This window comes from Bos grunniens, chromosome 16, assembly GCF_055505025.1.
Source record: "Bos grunniens cultivar Pamir isolate PY7600 chromosome 16, Bosgru_T2T1.0, whole genome shotgun sequence".
NCBI classification, from domain to species: domain Eukaryota; kingdom Metazoa; phylum Chordata; class Mammalia; order Artiodactyla; family Bovidae; genus Bos; species Bos grunniens.
In genome coordinates, this window is record NC_141180.1 from 57,606,731 (window position 1) to 57,629,926 (window position 23,196).

General features: G+C 38.5%; 1 protein-coding gene across 7 annotated transcripts in view; it reads left to right on the top strand.

The window, feature by feature from the left end:
• EPRS1 (glutamyl-prolyl-tRNA synthetase 1) overlaps positions 1 to 23,196 on the top strand; it is a 64,680-nt gene that overhangs the window by 31,291 nt on the left and 10,193 nt on the right. For 4 of the 7 annotated variants that reach the window (XM_086342747.1, XM_086342748.1, XM_086342743.1 and 1 more), the window contains 12 exons: positions 1,024 to 1,141; positions 2,432 to 2,788; positions 10,871 to 11,104; positions 15,381 to 15,643; positions 17,594 to 17,645; positions 18,116 to 18,325; positions 18,766 to 18,838; positions 20,087 to 20,166; positions 20,397 to 20,498; positions 21,537 to 21,692; positions 22,181 to 22,378; positions 22,841 to 23,014. In XM_086342747.1, the coding sequence (XP_086198873.1) occupies positions 1,024 to 1,141; positions 2,432 to 2,788; positions 10,871 to 11,104; positions 15,381 to 15,643; positions 17,594 to 17,645; positions 18,116 to 18,325; positions 18,766 to 18,838; positions 20,087 to 20,166; positions 20,397 to 20,498; positions 21,537 to 21,692; positions 22,181 to 22,378; positions 22,841 to 23,014 (2,017 nt within the window). The remainder of the gene's footprint in view (positions 1 to 1,023; positions 1,142 to 2,431; positions 2,789 to 10,870; positions 11,105 to 15,380; positions 15,644 to 17,593; positions 17,646 to 18,115; positions 18,326 to 18,765; positions 18,839 to 20,086; positions 20,167 to 20,396; positions 20,499 to 21,536; positions 21,693 to 22,180; positions 22,379 to 22,840; positions 23,015 to 23,196) is intronic. The other 3 variants (XM_086342750.1, XM_086342745.1, XM_086342746.1) reach the window with 1 other exon arrangement.

Below are 23,196 nucleotides of genomic sequence, written 5' to 3' on the forward strand. Positions count from 1 at the left end.
TGATTAGGTATATTGTAAAATATAAATAGTGCAACAGGGCCCAGAGGAATGGGAGACTGGAAAGTGATAAAGAGTACAAAGTTTCTTTTTAGGGTGATGTAAATGTTTTAAAATTAGATAGTAGTGATGGTTGCACATATGTAGCCATTGAATTGTATATTTTCAAACAGTGGATTTTTTTGGTATGTGAATTATATCTTGGTAAGGCCATATTAATGGCAGCCCACTCCAGTATTCTTGCCTGGAGAATCCCATGGACAGAGGAGCCTAGTAGGCTACAGTCCATGGCGTCACTAAGAGTCAGACACAACTGAGCGACTTCACATTCACTTTTCACTTTCATGCATTGGAGAAGGAAATGGCAACCCACTCCAGTGTTCTTGCCTGGAGAATCCCAGGGACAGAGGAGCCTGGCGGGCTGCTGTCTATGGGGTCACACAGAGTCGGACATGACTGAAGCGACTTAGCAGCAGCAGCAAGGCCAATTAAAATATACTGAAGAGATATATAGGATTCTATTGTTACCAAATTCTCTTATTTTTACTCTGTGGCCTTTACTATAAAATTTGAAATTTTTTTTTTTTTGCATGTGGATAGTCTTAGGGGTGGTGGATTCTGCTAACTACTGTACCCTTTAGAATTGAGAAATTCTAATAAAATAAATGTTTTATAGAAATTCTTCTGCTTACAAGCAGATTAGTTGTGGTATGTGTATGCATTTCCTTTAAATCAAGAGTGAGACATGAATATCCACTAATGCCATTTCTGGTGGCCAGAGTAGATATACCTATGTCCTGGACTTATTTAGCAGGTTTATATCCATGAAAGTTCATAAATTGAAAGTTTATGATTAGCACTGTCAATTTTTATTTATATGTTTGTTTTTAAACTACTCTGAAGAAACTCGGATGTGAATAAGAGAAGGGACTTATACTTTGAAAAGCATTAACAGTGCCATTGAATTAATCCAGGAATTCACTTGCTGTTCAGATAAACTTTTTTGTTCCTTCATTTTCTTTTTAGTCCATATAGCTGCATAGAGGCCCCATGCATTCTGATATACATTCCTGATGGACATACGAAGGAAATGCCAACATCTGGGTCAAAGGAAAAGACCAAAGTGGAAACAACAAAGAATGAGGCAAGTAATTGACTTCTATGGATATGTGTCTAATCAGTGATCCTAGGATTTAGACTTTATTTCTTTTTCTTTGCTTTTAAATAAAGTCGTTAATATATATATAATATAAATATAGAAAATATGCAAATTATAAATGTTAACCTTTTAAAAAAGTAAAAGCCTTAAGTGTTAATAACTAATTCAGGGTTGCACTGCTAGTATGTTGGTACTGCTGCTGCTACTGCTAAGTCGCTTCAGTCGTGTCCGACTCTGTGTGACCCCATAGATGGCAGCCCACCAGGCTCCCCCATCCCTGGGATTCTCCAGGCAAGAACACTGGAGTGGGTTGCCATTTCCTTCTCCAATGCATGAAAGTGAAAAGTGAAAGTGACGTCGCTCAGTTGTGTCTGACTCTTAGTGACCCCATGGACTGCAGCCCACCAGGCCTTTCCGTCCATGGGATTTTCCAGGCAAGAGTACTGGAGTGGGGTGCCATTGCCTTCTCCAATGTTGGTACTAGCAGTGGTTTATTCTCAGATTTGGTAGGTGAGTTATAATTTCTTGGGCTTCCCTGATACTTCAGTTGGTAAAGAATCCGCCTGCAATGCAGGAGACCCTGGTTTGATTCCTGGGTTGGGAAGATCTGCTGGAGAAGGGATGGGCTACCCACTCCAGTATTCTCAGGCTTCCCTTGTGGCTCAGCTGGTAAAGAATCCGCCTACAATGCGAGAGACTTGGGTTTGATCCCTGGGTTGGGAAGATCCCCTGGAGAAGGGAGTGGCTACCCACTCCAGTATTCTGGCCTGGAGAATTCATGGACTGTGTAGTCCACGGGGTCGAAAAGAGTCAGACGTGACTGAGTGACTTTCACTTTCACTTTCTCATTTCTTTAGTCTCCTAATGGTAAAGATTTAGGTTCAGGTTTTTACTATGATAAAAAACACTTCGTGAATATCTGTGTACCTCTACCTTTGTTTATTCCTGTTATTTTTTATTAGGATAATTTTTTTTGTTTGTTTTTTTAAGGAATGAGATTGTTCATTTGAACTTTAAGAAAAAAAGTTTTTTGACCGCATCATGTTGCTTGCAGGATCTAAGTACTGTGATCAGAGATTGAATTCAGGTCCCCTGTAGTGGAAGCACAGAGTCCTAACCATTAGACCACCAGGGAATTCCCTAAACAGTTTAAAGAGATTAGCATTTTAAAATTTTGTGTTTAGCTTAAAATATTATAAAATAGTTTGATAAAATTTTGTGTAAAGATATTTAATACAAATTAATAATTTTATTTTTGGTTTTCTGCATCTGTAGGCATCTACACCTCTCAAGACAAGATCGGCTCCTTCTTTGAGTACTTGTGCCACGTCTGAGGATTCCTTGGTCCTTTACAACAGAGTCGCTGCCCAAGGGGACGTGGTTCGTGAATTAAAAGCCAAGAAAGCCACAAAGGAAGATATAGATGCAGCTGTAAAACAGCTTTTGGCTTTGAAGGCTGAATATAAGGAGAAAACTGGCCAGGAATATAAGCCTGGAAATCCTCCCGCTGCAGTAGGACAGAATATTTCTTCTAAATCATCATCAAATATTGTGGAAAGTAAATCTCTGTATGATGAAGTTGCTGCACAAGGAGAAGTGGTTCGTAAACTGAAAGCCGAGAAAGCCCCTAAGGTCAGTATCCTGGAAGGAGTTTAGACACATTGTCGGTAACCTTATGAGGTCCAGCAATCTGGCCAGTCCCATTTTCTCATAAGATGTATTGTCTATAGACTGTCTGATTCAGTACTTTGATGTAACAGTCAACGTTGACTGATGCATGCTTGTGCCAGGCTCTGGAAATATTGATGAGACACAGCTGACCGTCTAGAGGGGGAGCGGGGCTGAAGAAGAATCTTACACAGACTGTAATCCTGGGTGGTATATGTAAATTGCTCTCAGAAGTGTCTGTGGCTGTAAGTGGCAGGGAAGGAAGAAACAGAATATTGAAACCAGTCCTGAAGTAGAAGAAGCCCTTTAAGATGAATGACTTTCAGAGGAGGTACTCTTAAATCTAGGTCTGTGGTTCTCAAGCTTTATTGTGCATCAGAATTATTGGAGAGCTTGCTCAAACACAGGTTGCTGGGCTCCACCTCTTGAGTGTCAGCTCCAGTAAGTCCAGAGTGTGCAGAGGTTATGCATTTGTAAAAAGTTGTCCAGGTGATATTGATGCTGCTGTCCTGGGACTGGATATAGAAGATAGCACAAGCAAAAGTTCAGGGTGCATGCAGGGAATAAAGAATTGTCTGTTGGTGACTATTTCAGATTTTTTTTAGGGGAGTCCTCAAGTGATACCACATTTTGACTGAAGTATGCATTTCACTGGGCTTCCCTGGTGGCTTAGTAGTCAAGAATCCACCTGCTGATGCAGGAGACATGAATTCGATCCCTGGGTCAGGAAGATCCCCTGGAGAAGAAAATTGCAACCCATTCCAGTATTCTTGCCTGGGAAACCCCATGGACAAAGGAGCCTGGCAGGCTACAGTCAGGACTTGGAAAAGAATTGGACACCACTGAGTGACTAAACAACAGCAATACATTTCATTTCATTTCAATAATATCTTTAGGCAAAACATTTAGCCAAGTGGGTGGTAGCACTGATTTTGGAACAGGATTGCTTGCTCAAAATAAGAGACAAAAGGAATGGCATCTGTGATAGAAAAATCATGTTTAATAATCAGCATATGTAGTTTCTATACTCAGAAAGTAACGAGATATAAAATATCAAGTTAATAGTACTGTAACTGGATAAGCTACCAAAAATTGTAGAATCTGGGTTGTGGCATGAACATGGAGAGATGTGATGAACCACTGGGCCTGACTTACGTAACTGGAGATTTGTTCTAAAATGCTCCTGGGGATCTGTTGTCTCATCAGCGTCCTGGGCTTGGGTTGGAGAATGAGTGATTTGCGGTTGTAAATTCCTCACCTCATTAACGAGTTTTTCTGCCTCTGACTGGAGACCTTGTACCCTAAGAGTCTTGTCTGTGGACCTTTGCCTTCTGGTGAGGAGAGAAAATGCTTTGGGGAGATCTTGGGGCTTTGCTCCAAGTTATTGTTGATATTTTCCTGTCTCTCTCACTGTGAAGTATGAGAAAGTTTTTAATTAGCCTGTTGAAGCTCTGCAGAGCTGTGATGCTCTAAAACAGCTTTGCTTCAAGGAGTGAAGGCTGATAGATGTATTGTTGGGGATATAAATCCTTTCTATTTCCTGTCTTGTGGTGAGGTTAGGAGCATTTTGTACTGTTTGTATATCTCATTTACTAAGCATGGTCCCCTTTCTAGATGTAATTTGAGGGGAAGGACTTTGATCTTTAAACTCCTTCATTCTTAGTAGAATACATTGATATCCTGGGCTGATTTTTAGTTAGTTGCTTGTATGTGGGGTAGTAACAACAGCAGCAAGTATATTGGGTTGGCCAAAAAGTTCATTCGAGGTGGTCCGTACCATCCGAATGAACTTTTTGGCCAACTGAGTACTTAGAGTAGAACCAACTATGTCTCCCATCTTGTTGGGTTAATGGACTATATCCATTGAACAGCACTGTTATGAAAAGCCAACCTGTGGGTCAAAAAAGCACCTAATTTCTTTGGAAATTGGGGAGGTACTTTGACTACATATATTTTGATAATGGTAAGTGTGGTACTGCATCTTACTTCACTGTAGTTTGCATATTGAATGCCTACAGTGTACCCTGTTTCAAAATGTTACTTGTATATATTTTTTTCTCTAAATGCTGAAGGTAGTAAATTGCTCTTTTTCCTAGAGAACCAATTCAATTACTAGGAATGGAAATATTGTAGAGACTCCATCTGGCAAGGCGCACTCTGCACTGATGCTATTTTTGCATTTAATCCTCACAACAACCTTGTCCAATAATATTCAAATAATACTCCTTTTTTTTATTTGTTGGTTTTAGTAGCCAATGAGAAACTGCTTCCTGCAGTGAACATAAAAGTAACTTTGTGAAGTTTGCGAAGCCTAGATTCCAAGTTACTTCCAGTTCAGTTCAGTCTCTCAGTCGTGTCCGACTCTTTGCGACCCCATGAATCACAGCACGCCAGGCCTCCCTGTCCATTACCAACTCCCAGAGTTCACCCAAACTCATGTCCATCGAGGTTGGTGATGCCATCCAGCCATCTCATCCTCTGTCGTCCCCTTCTCCTCCTGTCCCCAATCCCTCTCAGCATCAGGGTCTTTTCCAGTGAGTCAACTCTTCACATGAGGTGGCCAAAGTATTGGAGTTTCAGCAGTTAGAGGCATTCTAAGCACCAGTGGAGGGTGGGGGTCATGGTTTCACTAGTTTGTTACTATTCATTAAGCAAGCCTATGCTGGTTTTACATTCGTGATTTGTCTAAGCCTCTTAAGCATCCATTTCCCACAGAAGTAGTTTTTTAACCATGTCATGTTACCACTCAAGTAAGGAAAGTGGTCGGCTGCAGCTGAGGTTTTATAGTTACAGGTTTCCACGAGAGTTTCTTTCTCTGTTTCTCCCACCCCCTTTTCTGCTTCACGATCAGATTGGTGATTCTGTGTAAGAACCTTTAGGCATGAAGGCAGAATATTAGCATAATGCGGGCAAAGGATAAAAACCTTCACGTTCACCCTCAGCTCCCCTTCCAGTCCACCTTCTGCTCCTCTTTGCTCTTCCTCCTGCCCAGTAGGCTTCTGTGTTAAAGTGGTGGATCGGGCAGATAGCGTGTGAGGTGAAATTCAGAATACACCCAAGATTTCATAGCTCTGACTGCTGAGTTACTTTCATAGTGACCTTAACTTTTCAGATTTTACGTATTAACTTTTAAAAGTTTTAAAGCCGCAGGTCCAAAAAATAAAGTTTTGATTTTGAACAGATTTCTCTGGTCTGAAATCTGAGTGAAACGTTTTGAACATGAAATAATACCTCATGGAACAATTTGAACAAATCTTCTGGCCAACCCAATAGTTTTTGAAATGGGAGTCAGGAACTGGTAAATCAAAGTTTTTATGGAATACTTGTGACACTGGAGGACAGGGCTTGCCAAGCTGACCTACACCTGTGTTTTGTGAGCGAAATGTCATTGGAACACAACCACACTTAACTAGTTTACATATTTTGTCTATGGCTGTTTTTGTGCTGTAATTCCAGAGTTGAATAGTTGCAGCAGACTTGCAAAGCCTAAAATATTTATTGTCTGGCCCATGCCCTTTATTGCAAAAGTTCTCTGACCTATCCCTTAGAAGAGTTTTCAGAACATTTATAGTTGAGGATTTGTAAAATTGGAGTAATAAATGGCAGCAAAATCAGATGACTACTGCATTAAATATAAATAATAATTCACAGGACTTCTGTGGCAGTCCCGTGGTTAGAAGGCTTCACCTGCTAGTGCAGGCTGTGTGGGTTTGATCCCTGGTCAGAAAGCTAAGATTTCACATGCTCAGGGTCAAAAAACAGAGCATAAAGAACAAGCAAATTGTAACAGATTCAGTAAAGACCTAAAAAATGGTCCACATAAAAAAATTCTTAAAAATAATTCATAATTGTCTGGTCTTGTTAAACCTCGCCTATGTGATGCGGGTGATCGGAGAAGGCAGTGGCACCCCACTCCAGTACTCTGGCCTGGAAAATCCCATGGACGGAGGAACCTGGTAGGCTGCAGTCCATGGGGTCGCTAAGAGTCGGACACGACTGAGCGACGTCACTTTCACTTTTCACTTTCATGCATTGGAAAAGTAAATGGCAACCCACTCCAGTGTTCTTGCCTGGAGAATCCCAGGGACGGTGGAGCCTTGGTGGGCTGCCGTCTCTGGGGTCGCAGAGAGTCGGACATGACTGAAGCGACTTAGCAGCAGCAGCAGCATGTGGTGTGGGTGATGGTCACTTTTTACTTCTGGAGTTGTAGCATTTTGATTCACAGTACCTTGTATTTAAAAAGTATTTTTAAAACCTTTTTTCCCACTGATCATTGAGGTGCTAAGGCCATTTTGAAAGGTTCTATTCTTGCTAATTTTTGTTGTTGCTGTTCTTACTGTTTTAAAATTGGTTAACTTTTTATTAAAGTTCCCCACTTTTCCCATGGGGAAATGTTTCCATCAAGTGGTTGCTGCAAAAATAGTTTGTGTACTTCTCATGTGTTCCAACCAGCTGTGTTCTCATCCACTTTGTCCATTTTCAGTTATATTTTAATACCCTACTCTCAGGGTTGTTTTTACTTCCTCAAATTCCCATCTTAAACCTTTACTGAAGGTTTTTCGGTAGGCTGTTTTCTTTCTTATTTATTTGCCTCAGCAACTATTTATTGTAAACTTTTTTTGTCTGTTGGCACATTAAGTAAGTTTAGAACAGTCTTTGTCCATTAAAGACTTAAGATCTGTTAACAAGTGCTTATTACATTATGCTGTTGTATAGTCATGTACTGAGTAGTATCATCCAATTCTGCTTTGTAAATGTCTTTTAATGCAGAAAATTAAAATATTAAAAGAAATTATTTTTTTCTCATTCTGTGAGACATCTTCAAGTAACAATCACAGATCTCTTTTAAAAAAGCGGTTTTTGTGATGCATTAGCAGGATTCAGTTCAGTTCAATTCATTTGCTCAGTCGTGTCCGACTCTTTGTGACCCTATGAACTGCAGCACACGCCAGGCCTCTCTGTCCATCACCAACTCCTGGAGTCCACCCAAACTCATGTCCATTGAGTCGATGATGCCATCCAACCATCTCATCCTCTGTCGTCCCCTTCTCCTCCTGCTCTCAATCTTTCCCAGCATCAGGGTCTTTTCATGAGTCAACTCTTGGCATCAGGTGGCCAAAGTACTAGAGTTTCAGCTTCAGCATCAGTCCTTCCAATGAATACCCAGGGCTGATCTCCTTTAGGATGGACTGGTTGGATCTCCTTGCAGTCCAAGGGACTCTCAAGAGTCTTCTCCAACACCACAGTTCAAAAGCATCAATTCTTCGGTGCCCAGCTTTCTTTATAGTCCAACTCTCACATCCATACATGACCACTGGAAAAACAAAGCCTTGATTAGATGGACCTTTGTTGGCAAAGTAATGTCTCTGCTTTTTAATATGCTGTCTAGGTTGGTCATAACTTTCCTTCCAAGGAGTAAGTGTCTTTTAATTTCATGGCTGCAGTCACCATCTGCAGTGATTTTGCAGCCCCCCAAAATATAGTCTCTCACTGTTTCCACTGTTTCCCCATCTATTTACCATGAAGTGATGGGACCAGATGCCATGATCTTAGTTTTCTGAATGTTGAGCTTTAAGCCAACTTTTCCACTCTCCTCTTTCACTTTCATCAAGATGCTCTTTAGTTCCTCTTCACTTTTCTGCGATAAGGGTGGTGTCATCTGCATATCTGAGGTTATTGATATTTCTCCCGGCAATCTTGATTCCAGCTTGTGTTTTTTCCAGCCCAGTGTTTCTCATGATGTACTCTGCATATAAGTTAAATAAGTAGGGTGACAGTATACAGCTTTGATGTACTCCTTTTCCTATTTGGAACCAGTCTGTTGTTCCATGTCCAGTTCTAACTGTTGCTTCCTGACCTGCATATAGGTTTCTCAAGAGGCAGGTCAGGTGGTTTGGTATTCCCATCTCTTGAAGAATTTTCCACAGTTTATTGTGATCCACACAGTCAAAGGCTTTGGCCTAGTCAATAAAGCAGAAATAGATGTTTTTCAGGAACTCTCTTGCTTTTTAGCAGGATTAAAATTACCTTTTAAATTTAGATCACTGTCTCATATTTTCTGTAATGTGATGGCATACTATAGTGCTTAAGATCAAGACTCTAGAACAGCAGTCCCCAACCTTTTTAGCACCAGGAACTGTTCATGGAAGACAGTTTTTCCATGGACTGGGGGGTGGGGGAATGGTTTCAAGATGATTCCAGCACATTACGTTTATTGTGCACTTTATTATTATTACATCAGTTCCACCTCAAATTATCAGGCGTTAGATTCTGGAGTTTGGGGATCCCTGTGTCTAGAGTAAACCCTAGATTAAAATTCTCACTCTACCACTTACTGTGTAACTTTGGGTATGGTCCCTAATCTTTCCAAACTTTTACTTTTTTTTTAAATGGATGAGGATTGTTTAGAAAATTAACTAAGATGGTCCATTAAAAGCGCTTAGCATCGTTATCTGGTACAGAGTAAATAGGCCATAAAATGATGGTGACTTGTTTTATGCTTCTAACTCTCTTTCTGTCAAGAATCTTCGGTTACCTTCTAAATCATCAGAAAAGACTGCATAGCAAGTAGTATGATTTCTCCCAGTTTTGAAAAATAATCTGAGTAGATTATTTAGATATCTAGAATATTCCATTTCCTAATTGGAGAGGTATATATAATTTGGTCTTTTAGAATATTTCATTCAGTAATGAAGTGGTTTGCCCATACTAATTTTCTCCTTTGCCACACAAGGGTTTTTTCCTTTGTGAAATGTGTGCCATCTGACTTCAAACTGTCATCAACACCTGCTTATAGTGTAAAATGGAACTTCTTTCAGATAGGCGTCTTTTTGTAGAAATAGTTGCAGGGAAGTCCCTTAACTTTTTCTCTATGTTCTTTCATTTAGTTGATGAAAGATTCTTTTTTTCTCAATTCTGATATGTCTGATTAACTCTCTGTCTTTTTTCTTAGACAGATAGATTTTGCTTTGAAAACACTTTCAGTTCTAAAGACGGTATAAACAAGAGACAGGTCAGAAATACAAATCAGACAACCAGCTCTTTGCAGTTTCTCCTTTTACCCTCTTCTGTGATACCTGCTGCGGCACTCTAACAGGCAGGAAAATTGTATCATAAATAGCTGGACAAGGAAATGTCATTTGATATTTTGCTGATGCAAATTCTTTGAAGATATATGGGTTCTTCCTGTGTCTCTTTGACCCCATCTTAGCATTCTTTCTGTTTCTCTTGGGTTCTTCTTAGCTATTTGGAGCATTGTTAGAATTTAGCAGTAAAACTTGCATAAGCTAATTGGGAGGCACTTTTTCTGTTTTGATTCTTCGGCTTTCCAGTGGTAGAGTATACAGTATAAGTATGTAGTATAGTCTGTGGTTAGATGGTGTCTCTATTCAGGTGCAGTGTCCAGCTTGGCTTGCATTGATGTCCTCTGCTGAAGTCACAAGAATCTTCATTTTGGTTGAGTGTTTCATTCTTCATCATCATAATTAAGTTGAAGTATCAGAGGTTGATATGTATATGAAGTGAATATCTAAAACCAACATACACTCTCATTTCATTGTAAATTTTTAAGAGTGATGTAGTTATTCTTTAGGTGAGCTCATAGTGTGGGTTTTTTCTAGTGGTATATTTTGTGTCTGTTTAATGGGCTGAAGAAAATAAGAATTTGTACAGGCAAATTCTGATTTTGTAAATTCTGACTCCACTATTTACAGTCCCAGGACTTGGAAGCTGACAGTTTGCTTGGATGTTCTCTACTTTGTTTGTTTACATATATGAAGTTAAACGTTACAGTAGGATATGTGTATGTACATTTATGCTTATTTTTATGATTTGTATATAGGTTTATGATACTTATATTTTTAACTTTTCTTTAGCTTTGATGTGTTACTTTAGGCTGATTATTTGACTCCTTTGTGCTTGCATTTCTTCATGATGATTATTTACAGGGATATTTTGGCAGTAATTAATGATTTTTAACATTAATTGAAATTTTCAGAAATTTCAGAAAGCATTAAATATTTGTCTTTTTTGCCCGTTTTCTCATAGGCTAAAGTAAATGAAGCTGTAGAATGCTTACTGTCCCTAAAAGCTCAGTATAAAGAAAAAACTGGGAAGGAGTATGTTCCTGGTCAGCCCCCATCATCTCAAAGTTCAGATTCAAGCCCACCCAGAAGCTCTGAGCCTAGTGGTCCAGAAACACCAGAAGCCAAACTACTTTTTGACAAAGTAGCTTCTCAAGGAGAAGTAGTTCGAAAACTTAAAGCTGAAAAAGCTTCTAAGGTTGGTGTGGTATTATTACGTTTGTGTGTTTTTGTTTTGTACACTACAGGCTACTTTCTTTGGAACGCTTTCTGCCCAAAAAACCTGGTTAACCTCTACTCTTAATGTCAGTTCTCAACTCTTTTATCTTGCCTTTTAGGGAATCGTTTGTTGATCCTTTTCCCACCAACTAGGGTTGACTGGACATGCTCATGGAACTCTGCTGTTCTCTGACAAAACACTTCAGTTTGGTTCAGTCACTCAGTTGTGTCCGACTCTTTGCGACCCCACTGACTGCAGCATGGCAGGCGTCCCTGTCCATCACTAACTCTCAGAGCCTACTCAAACTCTGTCCATTGCATCGGTGAAGCCATCCAACCATCTCATCCTCTGTTGTCCCCTTCTTTTCCCACCTTCAATCTTTGCCAGCATCAGGGTCTTTTCCAGTGAGTTGGTTCTTTGCATCAGGTGGCCAAAGGAATGGAATTTTAGTCCAAGGGACTAGCAAGAGTCTTCTCCAACACCATAGTTCAAAAGCATTCTTTGGCACTCAGCTTGCTTTATAATCCAACTCTCACATCCATACATACTACTGGAAAAACCGTAGCTTTGACTAGATGGACCTTTGTTGGTAAAGTACTGTCTCTGCTTTTTAATATGCTGTCTAGGTTCAGTTCAGTCGCTCAGTTGTGTCTGACTCTTTAAGACCCCATGGACTGCAGCACGCCAGGCCTCCCTGTCCATCACCAACTCCTGGAGTTTACCCAAATTCATGTCCATTGAGTCGGTGGTGCCATCCAACCATCTCATCCTCTGTTGTCCCCTTCTCCTCTTTGCCTTCAATCTTTCCCAGCATCAGGGTCTTTTCAAATGAGTCAGCTCTTCGCATCAGGTTGCCAAAGTATTGGAGTTTCAGCTTCAACATCAGTCCTTCCAATGAATACCCAGGACTGATCTCCTTTAGGATGGACTGGTTGGATCTCCTTGCAGTCCAAGGGACTCTCAAGAGTCTTCTCCAACACCACAGTTCAAAAGGATCAATTCTTCAGTGCTCAGTTTTCTTTATAGTCCAACTCTCACATCCATACGTGACCACAGGAAAAACCATAGCCTTGACTAAACGGACCTTTGTTGACAAAGTAATGTCTCTTCTTTTTAAAATGCCGTCTAGGTTGGTCATAGCTTTTCTTCCAAGGAGCAAGCGTCTTTTAATTTCACGGCTACAGTCACCATTTGCAATGATTTTAGAGCCCGAAAAGATAAAGTCTCTCACTGTTTCCACTGTTTCCCCATCTGTTTCCTACGAAGTGATGGGACCGGATGCCATGATCTTAGTTTTCTGAATGTTGAGCTTTAAGCCCACTTTCCCACTCTCCTCTTTCACTTTCATCAAGAGGCTCTTTAGTTCTTCACTTTCTGCGATAAGGGTGGTGTCATCTGCATATCTGAGGTTATTGATATTTCTCCCGGCAGTCTTGATTGCAGCTTATGCTTCTTCCACTCCAGCGTTTCTCATGATGTACTGTGCATATAAGTTCAAAAAACAGGGTGACAATATCCAGCCTTGATGTACTCCTTTCCCAATTTGGTACCAATCTGTTGTTCCATGTCCAGTTCTAACTGTTGCTTCCTGACCTGTATACAGATTTCTCAGGAGGCAGGTGAGGTGGTTTGGTATTCCCATCTCTTGAAGAATTTTCCATAGTTTGTTTTGATCCACACAGTCAAAGGCTTTGTCATAGTCAATAAAGTAAAAGTAGATGTTTTTCTGGAACTCTCTTGCTTTCTTGATGATCCAACGGATGTTGGCAATTTGATCTCTGATTCCTCTGCCTTTTCGAAATCCATCTTGAACATCTGGAAGTTCATGGTTCACATACTGTTGAAGCCTGGCTTGGAGAATTTTGAGCATTACTTTGCTAGCGTGTGAGATGAGTGCAGTTGTGCAGTAGTTTGAGCATTCTTTGGCATTATTTTTCTTTGGGATTGGAATGAAAACTGACCTCTTCCAGTCCCGTGGCCACTGCTGAGTTTTCCAAATTTGCTGGCATATTGAATGCAGCACTTCCACAGCATCATCTTTCAGGATTTGAAATAGCTCAACTGGAATTCCATCACCTCCACTAGCTTTGTTCAAAATGATGCTTCCTAAGGTCCACTTGACTTTGCATTCCAGGATGTCTGGCTCTAGGTAAGTGATCACAGCATCGTAGTTATCTGGGTTATGAAGATCTTTTTTGTATAGTTCTTCTGTGTATTCTTGCCACCTCTACTTAATATCTTCTGCTTCTGTTAGGTCCATACCAGTTTTGTCCTTTATTGTGCTCATCTTTGGATGAAATGTCCCCTTGGTATCTCTGATTTTCTTGGAGAGATCTCTAGTCATTCCCATTCTGTTGTTTTCCTCTTTTTCTTTGCATTGATCGCTGAGGAAGCATTTCTTATCTCTCCTTGCTTTTCTTTGGAACTCTGCATTCAGATGCTTATGTCTTTCCTTTTCTCCTTTGTCTTTAGCTTCTCTTCTTTTCTCAGCTATTTGTAAGGCCTCCTCAGACAACCATTTTGCCTTTTGGCATTTCTTTTTCTTGGGGATGGTCTTGATCACTGCCTCCTGTACAGTGTTGTGAAACTCCGTCCATAGTCTTCAGGCACTCTCTCAGATCTAATCCCTTGAATCTATTTGTCACTTCCACTGTATAATCATAAGGGATTTGATTTAGGTCATACCTGAATGATGTAGTGGTTTTCCCTACTTTCTTCAGTTTAAGTCTGAATTTGGCTATAAGGAGTTCATGATCTGAGCCACAGTCAGTTCCTGGTCTTCCTTTTGCTGACTGTATAGAGTCTCTTCATCTTTGGCTGCAAAGAATATAATCAGTCTGATTTCGGTATTAACCATCTGGTGATGTCCATGTATAGAGTCTTCTCTTGTGTTGTTGGAAGAGGGTGTTTGCTATGACCAGCGCATTCTCTTGGCAAAAGTCTGTTAGCCCTTGACCTGCTTCATTTTGTTCCAAGGACAAATTTGCCTGTTATTCCGGGTAGCTCTTGACTTCCTACTTCTGCATTCCAGTCCCCTATAATGAAGAGGACATCTTTTTGGGGTGTTAGTTTTAGAAGGTCTTGTAGGTCTTTGTAGAACTGTTCAACCTCAGCTTCTTTACTAGTCGTCTCATAGACTTGGATTTCTTTGATATTGATTGATTTGCCTTGGAAATGAACAGAGATCCTTCTGTCGTTTTTGAGATTGCATCCAAGTACTGCATTTTGGACTCTTTTGTTGATCATGATGGCTACTCCATTTCTTCTAAAGGATTCTTGCCCACAGTAGTAGATATAATTGTCATCTGAGTTAAATTCACCCATTCCAGTCCATTTTAGTTCACTGATTCCTAAAATGTCAGTGTTCACTCTTCCCATCTCCTGTTTGACCACTTCCGATTTGCCTTGATTTATGGACCTAATATTCCAGGTTCCAATGGAGTATTGGACTTTACTTTCATCACCCGTCACATCCACAACTTAAACACACTATATTTTAATTATTGTCTCTCTTGGCTGTAAGAATAGAGGCCTGTGTCTATCAGTGCCTGGCATAGTGGAGACCCTTGATGCGTACTCTTTGTGTGACTCATGCCCCTAAAGCTCTGTCAGTCTCAAATGGCAGCTTTTACTTTGAACTTTTGGGGTAGTTTGCGCTTGTCGTATTATACCATAGGAGGAGGGTTTTTTGGTACAAATTCACATGAGTGGAAAACAATCATTACAGGTTTTGAAGTTTAACCAGTAATATAGAAGCTTGATTACTGTCATTTTTATAATTGTGAAATGTTCAACTTCTGTCCTGTAAAGACTCATATTAAATTGCAGAATACATGTTATATCTAGTGCTTTCCAGTAGAACTTTCTGAAATGATAGAAATGTCTTCTAACTGTTCTGTCCAGTACCGTAGTCACTAGCCTCTGGAACCGTTGAGCAGTTGAAATGGGGCTGTTGTGACTGAGGAATTGAATTTTAAGTTTTATTTAATTTAAATTTAAGTAGCTGCATGTGGTTAGTGACTGTTCTTTAAACAGAGCAATTATAGTACAATTTTTTAGTAACTTTTCCAGTTCTGTCTCTACTTACCATGTTCTCTTATTCATTTCAATAGTTAGTATATTTAACATATACTGACCGCTAGCCCGTACCCCTCTGCCTTTGTGTTTTCAGATCTGCTTGTAAAACACTGGACATCGGTGCTTAGGTAGTGATTGGAATTAAATGCTGTCTTCTCTTTTTCCTCTTCTGTTAAAGGATCAAGTAGATACAGCCGTACAAGAACTCCTTCAGCTGAAAGCACAGTACAAGTCTCTGACGGGAGTAGAGTATAAGCCTGTCTCTGCCACTGGGGCTGAGGAGAAAGATAAGAAAAAGAAAGAAAAAGAAAATAAATCTGAAAAGCAGAATAAGCCTCAGAAGCAAAATGACAGCCAAAAGAAAGATTCCTTTAAAACCCAAGGAAGTGGGCTGTCACCAAATGGAGCAGGGGAAGGACAAGGGCCTAAGAAGCAGACCAGGTAATAAAACGGAAACTTCAGTTGAAGTGAAACAAAGTTTTAGATGAATTCAACTTTTAATTATTGAAAAAAAACTTCTTTTTGGTTAGTTTGACTATCACATTAAATTGGAGAATGCTAAATGTATAATGTCAGCAGATAGCTTCTGTTCATTTTCTGTCCTCCACTGTCTCAAGGGCCTAAGAATATGTTACCTAAATGGTAACACATTCATTTGCTTGGTTCAAGAATCTTAGAATATAAAAAGTTCAGCGAAGTCTCACTCCTATGCTTGTTTCCCATTTTCCCAGTTCCTCCTACCACCGTAATGAACTGGTCACCACTGTTACTGTTCTTCTCTATCCATCAAGAGATTTTCATTTGCTTACACAAGTAAAAACAAATACATATATATGTATGTATTTTGGGAAAAGACCCTGATGCTGGGAAAGATTGAAGGCAAAAGGAGAAGGGCGACAGATGAGATGGTTGGGTAATGTCACTGACTCAATGAATATGAGTTTGAGCAAGCTCCGGGAGACAGTGGAGGACAGGGAAGCCCAGTCGGTATACTGTGATCTACGGAATTGCAGAGTTGGCTATCCGCAACTTAGTGACTGAACAGCAAAAATGTTATTTTTTTCTCTTTTTCCTCCCTTTAACACAATTGGTAACCTAACTATACATATTGTTTTGTACTTTAGCAGATTTTTCAAATGAAAATCTTTTGTGAGGACTAAATGAGAACTTCATTTGAAATAGGTTTTTAAAATGGTTGGTTAAATATGAAACAAACGTGGTTTAAAGATGACACCCGCTGTGGAATAGACAGTGTTACGATATTTCCAATCCATGTGAACAATAAGATTTCTCCATTATCCCCATCCCAAAATTAGTGTGAACTCTATGTGAGGTTTTCTCGAAGCTAAACTTAAGCTAAGCTGATGTTAGCAGCTACTACTTAGAGATACTTTGGTGTTAAGATTTTTTTAGCTGAATTTCAAATCTTGCCTCTCATCTCTCATGGCATACACAGAAGGTCTCCTTAAACCAGAGAATACAACTGTGACTTTTCTTGCGCATCGACTGGGTGATTAGAATTATAGAATAGTAGAGGTGAGAACAGAACATTTTACCTTTTACCTTCTGACTGCTTGTGAAAGGGCCAGACTTCACGTAGACATTTTGCTGAGATGTGTCAAAGTGAGAAATGGACAATTCAAATGTAAATACATTCAGCTTTTAAGCCAGTAAGCCAATAAACTAAAAAGATGGACCTTTTATAAGACGTAACTATTGGGTAGACTTTCTGTGTGAATTTTTAAGACTGCAGTTTGCTGAATAATTGTCAGTGTTTCAATAAAAAGATTATTGCCTAGAATAGTTTTTTATTGTAGACCTAATTTATTTTGGAAGCATCTATTTCTGTGACTTTTATTGACTGAAGTTAAAAACTTTAGAACATGTAAGGATATATATGCACACACACATATACACATTTATGTATTGACATATGTATATACATATACCCATTGTTTTTTACTATTTACAGGTGCTTACAGTGAGACACTGATGTTACTCTAATTTATCTGGATTGAGATTGGCAGAAACTTCTTTTTATTTTTTAGTGAGAATAAATTCTGTCTTTACTACAAATTAGTAGTAATTTATAAAGAACTTACAAGGTAACTTATAAAGAACTTTGTAAAAGGAACGTCTGCATTAAAATCATAGCTTTTGGTTAGGCTTAGCTTTCCTAATTTTTGTGGACAGTATCACACTACCCTTTAAGAAATGACTTAACTACTTTCTAGGATAAAAATATAGGGATGAATACAGAAGAGATACAAACAGAGAAATAACTCATACTGAAGAAAAACAAGCCATTTTGAAGTTTCGGGGTTTATTTCTATTGAGCCTCAAAGCAGTTGCTGGATGAAGAGATTTATATTTTATTTTTTATATCTACAGGTTGGGTCTTGAGGCCAGAAAAGAAGACAGTCTTGCAGATTGGTATTCTCAAGTGAGTATGGGCTCAGTTGATTTCTTCTTTTAAATTTCTCAAAGGCTACTTACAATTAGATTCTAAAATCCAGATACAGAGTAATAACATATAATGCCTTTAGTAATCCATAGTATAGTCATGTAGCGTGTCAGTTTTCAAAGCGTGCCCACAGAAAGTATTGAACCGAGAAGTAGATCTATGAGATAGTCATTATTTTATTTTTGTTTTGTTTTTTGGTGAGGTGAAAGTCTTAGTCCAAAGTAACAAAACAGTAAAACAGCGGAAGCAAGTTAGAATGCAAGTCTTATGACCTTAGAGCACTCTTGTTTCTTAGAAGGATCTAGAAAGATCCATCTTACATGCACATTAAGAGGATTTACCAGCAAGGAAAGCCTCCAGACTTAAAGCTTGACTGTCATACTCTCGGCACTTACATTGTAATTTTGGTTCAATTTAGGCTTCATAGAATGTATTTTTCTTTTAAAAAGGTCATCACAAAGTCAGAAATGATTGAATACTATGATGTAAGTGGCTGCTATATCCTTCGTCCCTGGGCATATTCCATTTGGGAATCCATCAAGGACTTTTTTGATGCTGAGATCAAGAAACTCGGTGTTGAAAACTGCTATTTCCCCATGTTTGTGTCTCAAGGTGCATTAGAGAAAGAGAAGACTCATATTGCTGACTTTGCTCCTGAGGTAAATTAGCCTGCTTTATCTATTTTTGCAGTTTTCTCTTATAAAGTCAGAAGTATATTTTCAATTCACACTTGAATAGTAATTTAAAAGACAGGTTACAGCAGTCAACTTAGAGAAATGTAAAGCCATTTAAAAAAATTATATTTCTTTCATCAGTGTAAATCATGATTCTTTTTACATTAATTAACTGGCTTTTACCTTTTAGTAAAAATTATAAATACAGTATAAATTATAATTTATAAATTATAACATTATGATTTTATATTATAAAATATAAAAATTATAAAGACAGTAAATACTTTTTCTCATGGTGAACAGTAGTGGTTATTTTAACTTGCTTAATTGATATAGCAAAACTTGAAATAAAATTTGCCTACATCTGTGTTCTTTCTCTAAAGTGCTGTTTTAAAAATGTATGAAAAATGATTTTATGTTGCTAGGTTGCTTGGGTGACAAGATCTGGCAAAACAGAGTTGGCAGAACCAATTGCCATTCGTCCTACCAGTGAAACAGGTGAGGGTGGGCGTTGGAACGCAGGAGAAAAGCTCATTGAACATTAGAGACAGCTTCCAGAGTTGAGTTTCACCTTTTATTTTGTGGTATTTGTAATTCCTGTTGATGATACAAAGTTTAATGAATGTTGATAAAGATGAGTGCAGATCTGAGTGGCATAGAATTTTGTTCTCTGACAGTATGCTTTGTGGAGCTCTTTGTCATCCAGATAAAATTTTTTTTTTTTTTAAAAAACACTTGTATCATTTTTCATTTCATGCTATAATTTTTCAGAACTTCCCATGGAGTTTTATTCTTGGAATTGATTATAAAATTGCAAACACTAGTGTTTTATGCCCTATTGACTTGAAATTAGTCATTTTCAGGTTACATTTATATAGAGTTTTTATAGGGTAATAAGTGATTTCATTTACACCTTGTATTATTCTCACAATGGTGTAGTTAGGAAAGTAGAGACAGCTACTGTTCTCTCCACTTTGCAGGTTAAAGAAAAACAAGTTCTCTGATGGGATAAATGATTTTCCTAAAACTACACATAATAAATGGGAATACCGCTTGGAAAGTTCGAGCCTTTGGGCTTGTTAGTGTCTTCCAAAGTGGTTATCTATCTTTAGAGGTAGAGATTGTTTGCTCTTTATTTGATACTTTCAGTGATACTCTTAATAATGATGCATTATTAAAATTATGACACCAGCTTTTTTTTTTCACAAGGCAGATTGGCAAAGTTTTCTTTTTGTTTTATTAATTGTAGATAATCCTGAATAGGCTATGATAAGACAAGTGTCTTCACTTAAATTAGCAGTTCATGGCAAGAGCTTTCAGACTCTGGGTAGACACAGCAGATAGATTTAATGTAAAGTTTGGTAGCTGCTGCATTTAGCAGGTTATTTAACTTCTCTAAGCTCAACTTCCACATTTTCAGTATTGAGATGATATTTATTTCATGGGTTGAATGTGAGGATTGAACAGTGTAATGAATGCAAACAACTTAATATAGAACATAGTATATACTGTAAGATGTTCACTTAATGTCTAGAAACAAAACACTGAGAAGTTGTCAAATGTAAATCTCATTGTGAAGAACATAAAATACGGTCAAGTTTTTCCTTGACTAATCCATTTTCTGAACTACAGTACCGCTCACTCACCTGCACAGACACAGCTCTTTAGTTCCTATTATGTTGCTGGTTTATGGTACAGCCTGCAAGGGGAACGACTGACTGCCCATGCTTCCCTGTGTCTTTTCAGTAATGTATCCTGCATATGCGAAGTGGGTGCAGTCCCACAGGGACCTGCCCGTGAAGCTCAACCAGTGGTGCAACGTGGTGGTAGGTCACTCCCATCTTACAGTTCTTCATTCTTCTTCTTAGCCATTAAAAAAAACACACACAACACATGTTTTTTCTTACTTTTAGATTCAAAGGATTGGGAATATGAAAGCATTTTTGAAATATTGATATTTTGGATCACAGTTAGGATTTCTGATTGCTTACCACATAAAGTTGTCACTAAAAATTGAAAAGCTCTAACGAGCAGACCGTGTTCTTGTCTCTTCCAGCGCTGGGAGTTCAAGCACCCTCAGCCTTTCTTACGTACCCGTGAATTCCTCTGGCAGGAAGGGCACAGTGCCTTTGCTACGTTTGAAGAGGCAGCAGAAGAGGTATAAAAGTTGTGTTCCATGTTAATTCTGTTCTGATTCTTTGTCCAGACTATGCATTCCACCCCCTCCCCAAGCTGTGAGTAATGCAGTGCTATCTACATCGTAGTAATCATTCAGTAAATAAGTTGAAATTTGGTCTGACTCGAAATGACATTATAAGACAGCTTTCTGGTATAAATTGTTTGTTCCTTAAAATTTACATATCACCTCTTAACGTTAAAAGCAGGTTAATTCAAATATGTTAATGTTAGTTGCTCAGTCATGTCTGACTCTATGCAACCCCATGGACTGTGGCTCACCAGGCTCCTCTGTCCATGTTTTTCTCGTGGCAAGAATATGGGAGTGGGTTGCCTGCCATTCCCTTCTCCAGAGGAATCTTCCTGATCCAGGGACTGAACCTGGATCTTCTGCATTGCACGCAGGTTCTTTACTGTCTGAGCATGAACTTAAGGAACTGCATATTGAAATTTTATTAATAAACATACTGCTTTAAATTTTCAGATGAAAATAGTTTTGGACTTCAGTGTATAGAAGAAATTATTATAATATCATGGGTGAAATTAATTATTCTTCAGGATGTCTTCACCCAGGTTACTGTGTATCTTTTATAAGCATTCATTTTTCTCTTATATTCTAAATTTATGTATATTAAAAATTATTCTAAAACAGATAACTAATGAGAACCTACTGTATACCTCAGGGGACCTTATTCAGTGCTCTGTGGTGATCTAAATGGGAAGGAAAAAGAGGAAATAGTACAGCTGATTCTCTTTGCTGTACAATAGAAGCTAATGCAACATTGTAAAGCAATTATACTCCAATAAAAATTAATTTAGAAAAATGTTCCATTTCTTTGAGTTCTGCTTTGTCTCTCTTAATGAATTTACACTGGCTGCTTTAACCTTTCCAAGAAAAAAGATTTTTGTTGTTTGAAGTGCTTTCCCCACCACAGTTAGTTTTAAATAGTACAGTTTTTATAGATCTATAACCAATAAATATAGCATAAATTTGAACACTTTTACATTTAACATGTTACAGGTTTTGCAGATACTTGACTTATATGCTCGGGTATATGAAGAACTCCTGGCAATTCCTGTTGTAAAGGGCAGAAAGACTGAAAAGGAGAAATTTGCAGGAGGAGATTACACCACTACAGTGGAAGCCTTTATATCTGCCAGTGGAAGAGCTATCCAGGTACCAGTCTGCCCAGGGGACTCCTAGGGGACTGAAAGCACGGCCATGGCCCATCTGAGAAGCTTCTTCTGCCATCAGAGAAGTAGACTCTTAAAAAAATATAAATATCACATGCTTCTAGGTCGTGTTATAATTTCAGGCCAATCTGTCCCATTCCCCCCGAATCTCCGATGTCAGTTAAGTCAAGCTTGTATCCTGAATTACCAGAGCATGGATATATTTTTTTAAACCTTTGTAATTAAAGTTACGCCTATGAAAGGGTCTGCCTTACAGCAGAAGAGGTATAATAGTTGTCTTCTGTATTAATTCTGATAGAATTTTTTTTTTAACTAGTCTTAGTCTTTTTTGTATCAGTTATGCTTTAAAAACTCATTTAACATAAAAAGGGAAGATAAAGCAGATCTAGTGCCATGCTAAGGTGTGTGGTCTTAACAGTAGTTATTTCAAAGGCAAAATGGGTTGTTAAAAGATATGTTTCTCTATTTTAGGGAGCAACATCACATCATTTAGGACAGAATTTCTCTAAAATGTTTGAAATCGTTTTTGAAGATCCAAAGACAGCAGGAGAGAAGCAGTTTGCCTATCAGAACTCGTGGGGCCTGACAACTCGAACTATTGGTGTGATGACCATGGTTCATGGGGACAACGTGGGCTTAGTGTTACCGCCCCGTGTCGCCTGTGTTCAGGTAAGCAAAGTATTCCTGGTCACCATTTTTTTTATAAAATTCAAGCCATATTTAGTGAAGAAAATTGAAAACTGTGCTTTTCTGGATGTCATTCAGGTAGGTTTTGCTGATATGGAAACAACACAGAATACAGTCTAGATTTCAGTGTTGTGTAACTATGTGTATTATTCATGTTACTGTTTTCTACCCTTTAAAATTTTCTACCTACTTTATAAAACTTCTAGAAATTATTTTTTGAAATGATTTATAATAGGTTAAATGAGAAACAAAAATGCATTCATCATGGACAGACAATATGCAGCTCATTGCTAGATATTCTGTGTAGACCACAGAAGTTGACTGCTGTGAAGATTTATGGCCACTAGGAGGTTTTGATTTGTGAGTGCTAGGTGGTGATTGTGAATTCATTACTTTTGTATGATGCTGCTTTGTACAAATTTGTAATATCATGCTGGATTCTAGGTGGTGGTTATTCCCTGTGGCATCACAAATGCACTTTCTGAAGAAGACAGAGATGCTCTACTTGCAAAATGCAGTGATTATCAAAGGCGGTTACTCAGTGTCAATATTCGAGTTCGAGTTGATTTGCGAGATAATTACTCACCAGGTTGGAAATTCAATCACTGGGAACTCAAGGTAAAGTCTTCCGTTGCATATTTTACTCCCACTCTCCCAATTGGAATTTTGTTGTTTGAATAAAAATGATCTTGAAGACCTTGTTTATGGTTAACAAACCCCCTATGGTTGTTACTAAAACGTTTATATCAAGGATTCATAAAATAAGTTATTTCAATAGTAAGACTATCAGAATCATGGTG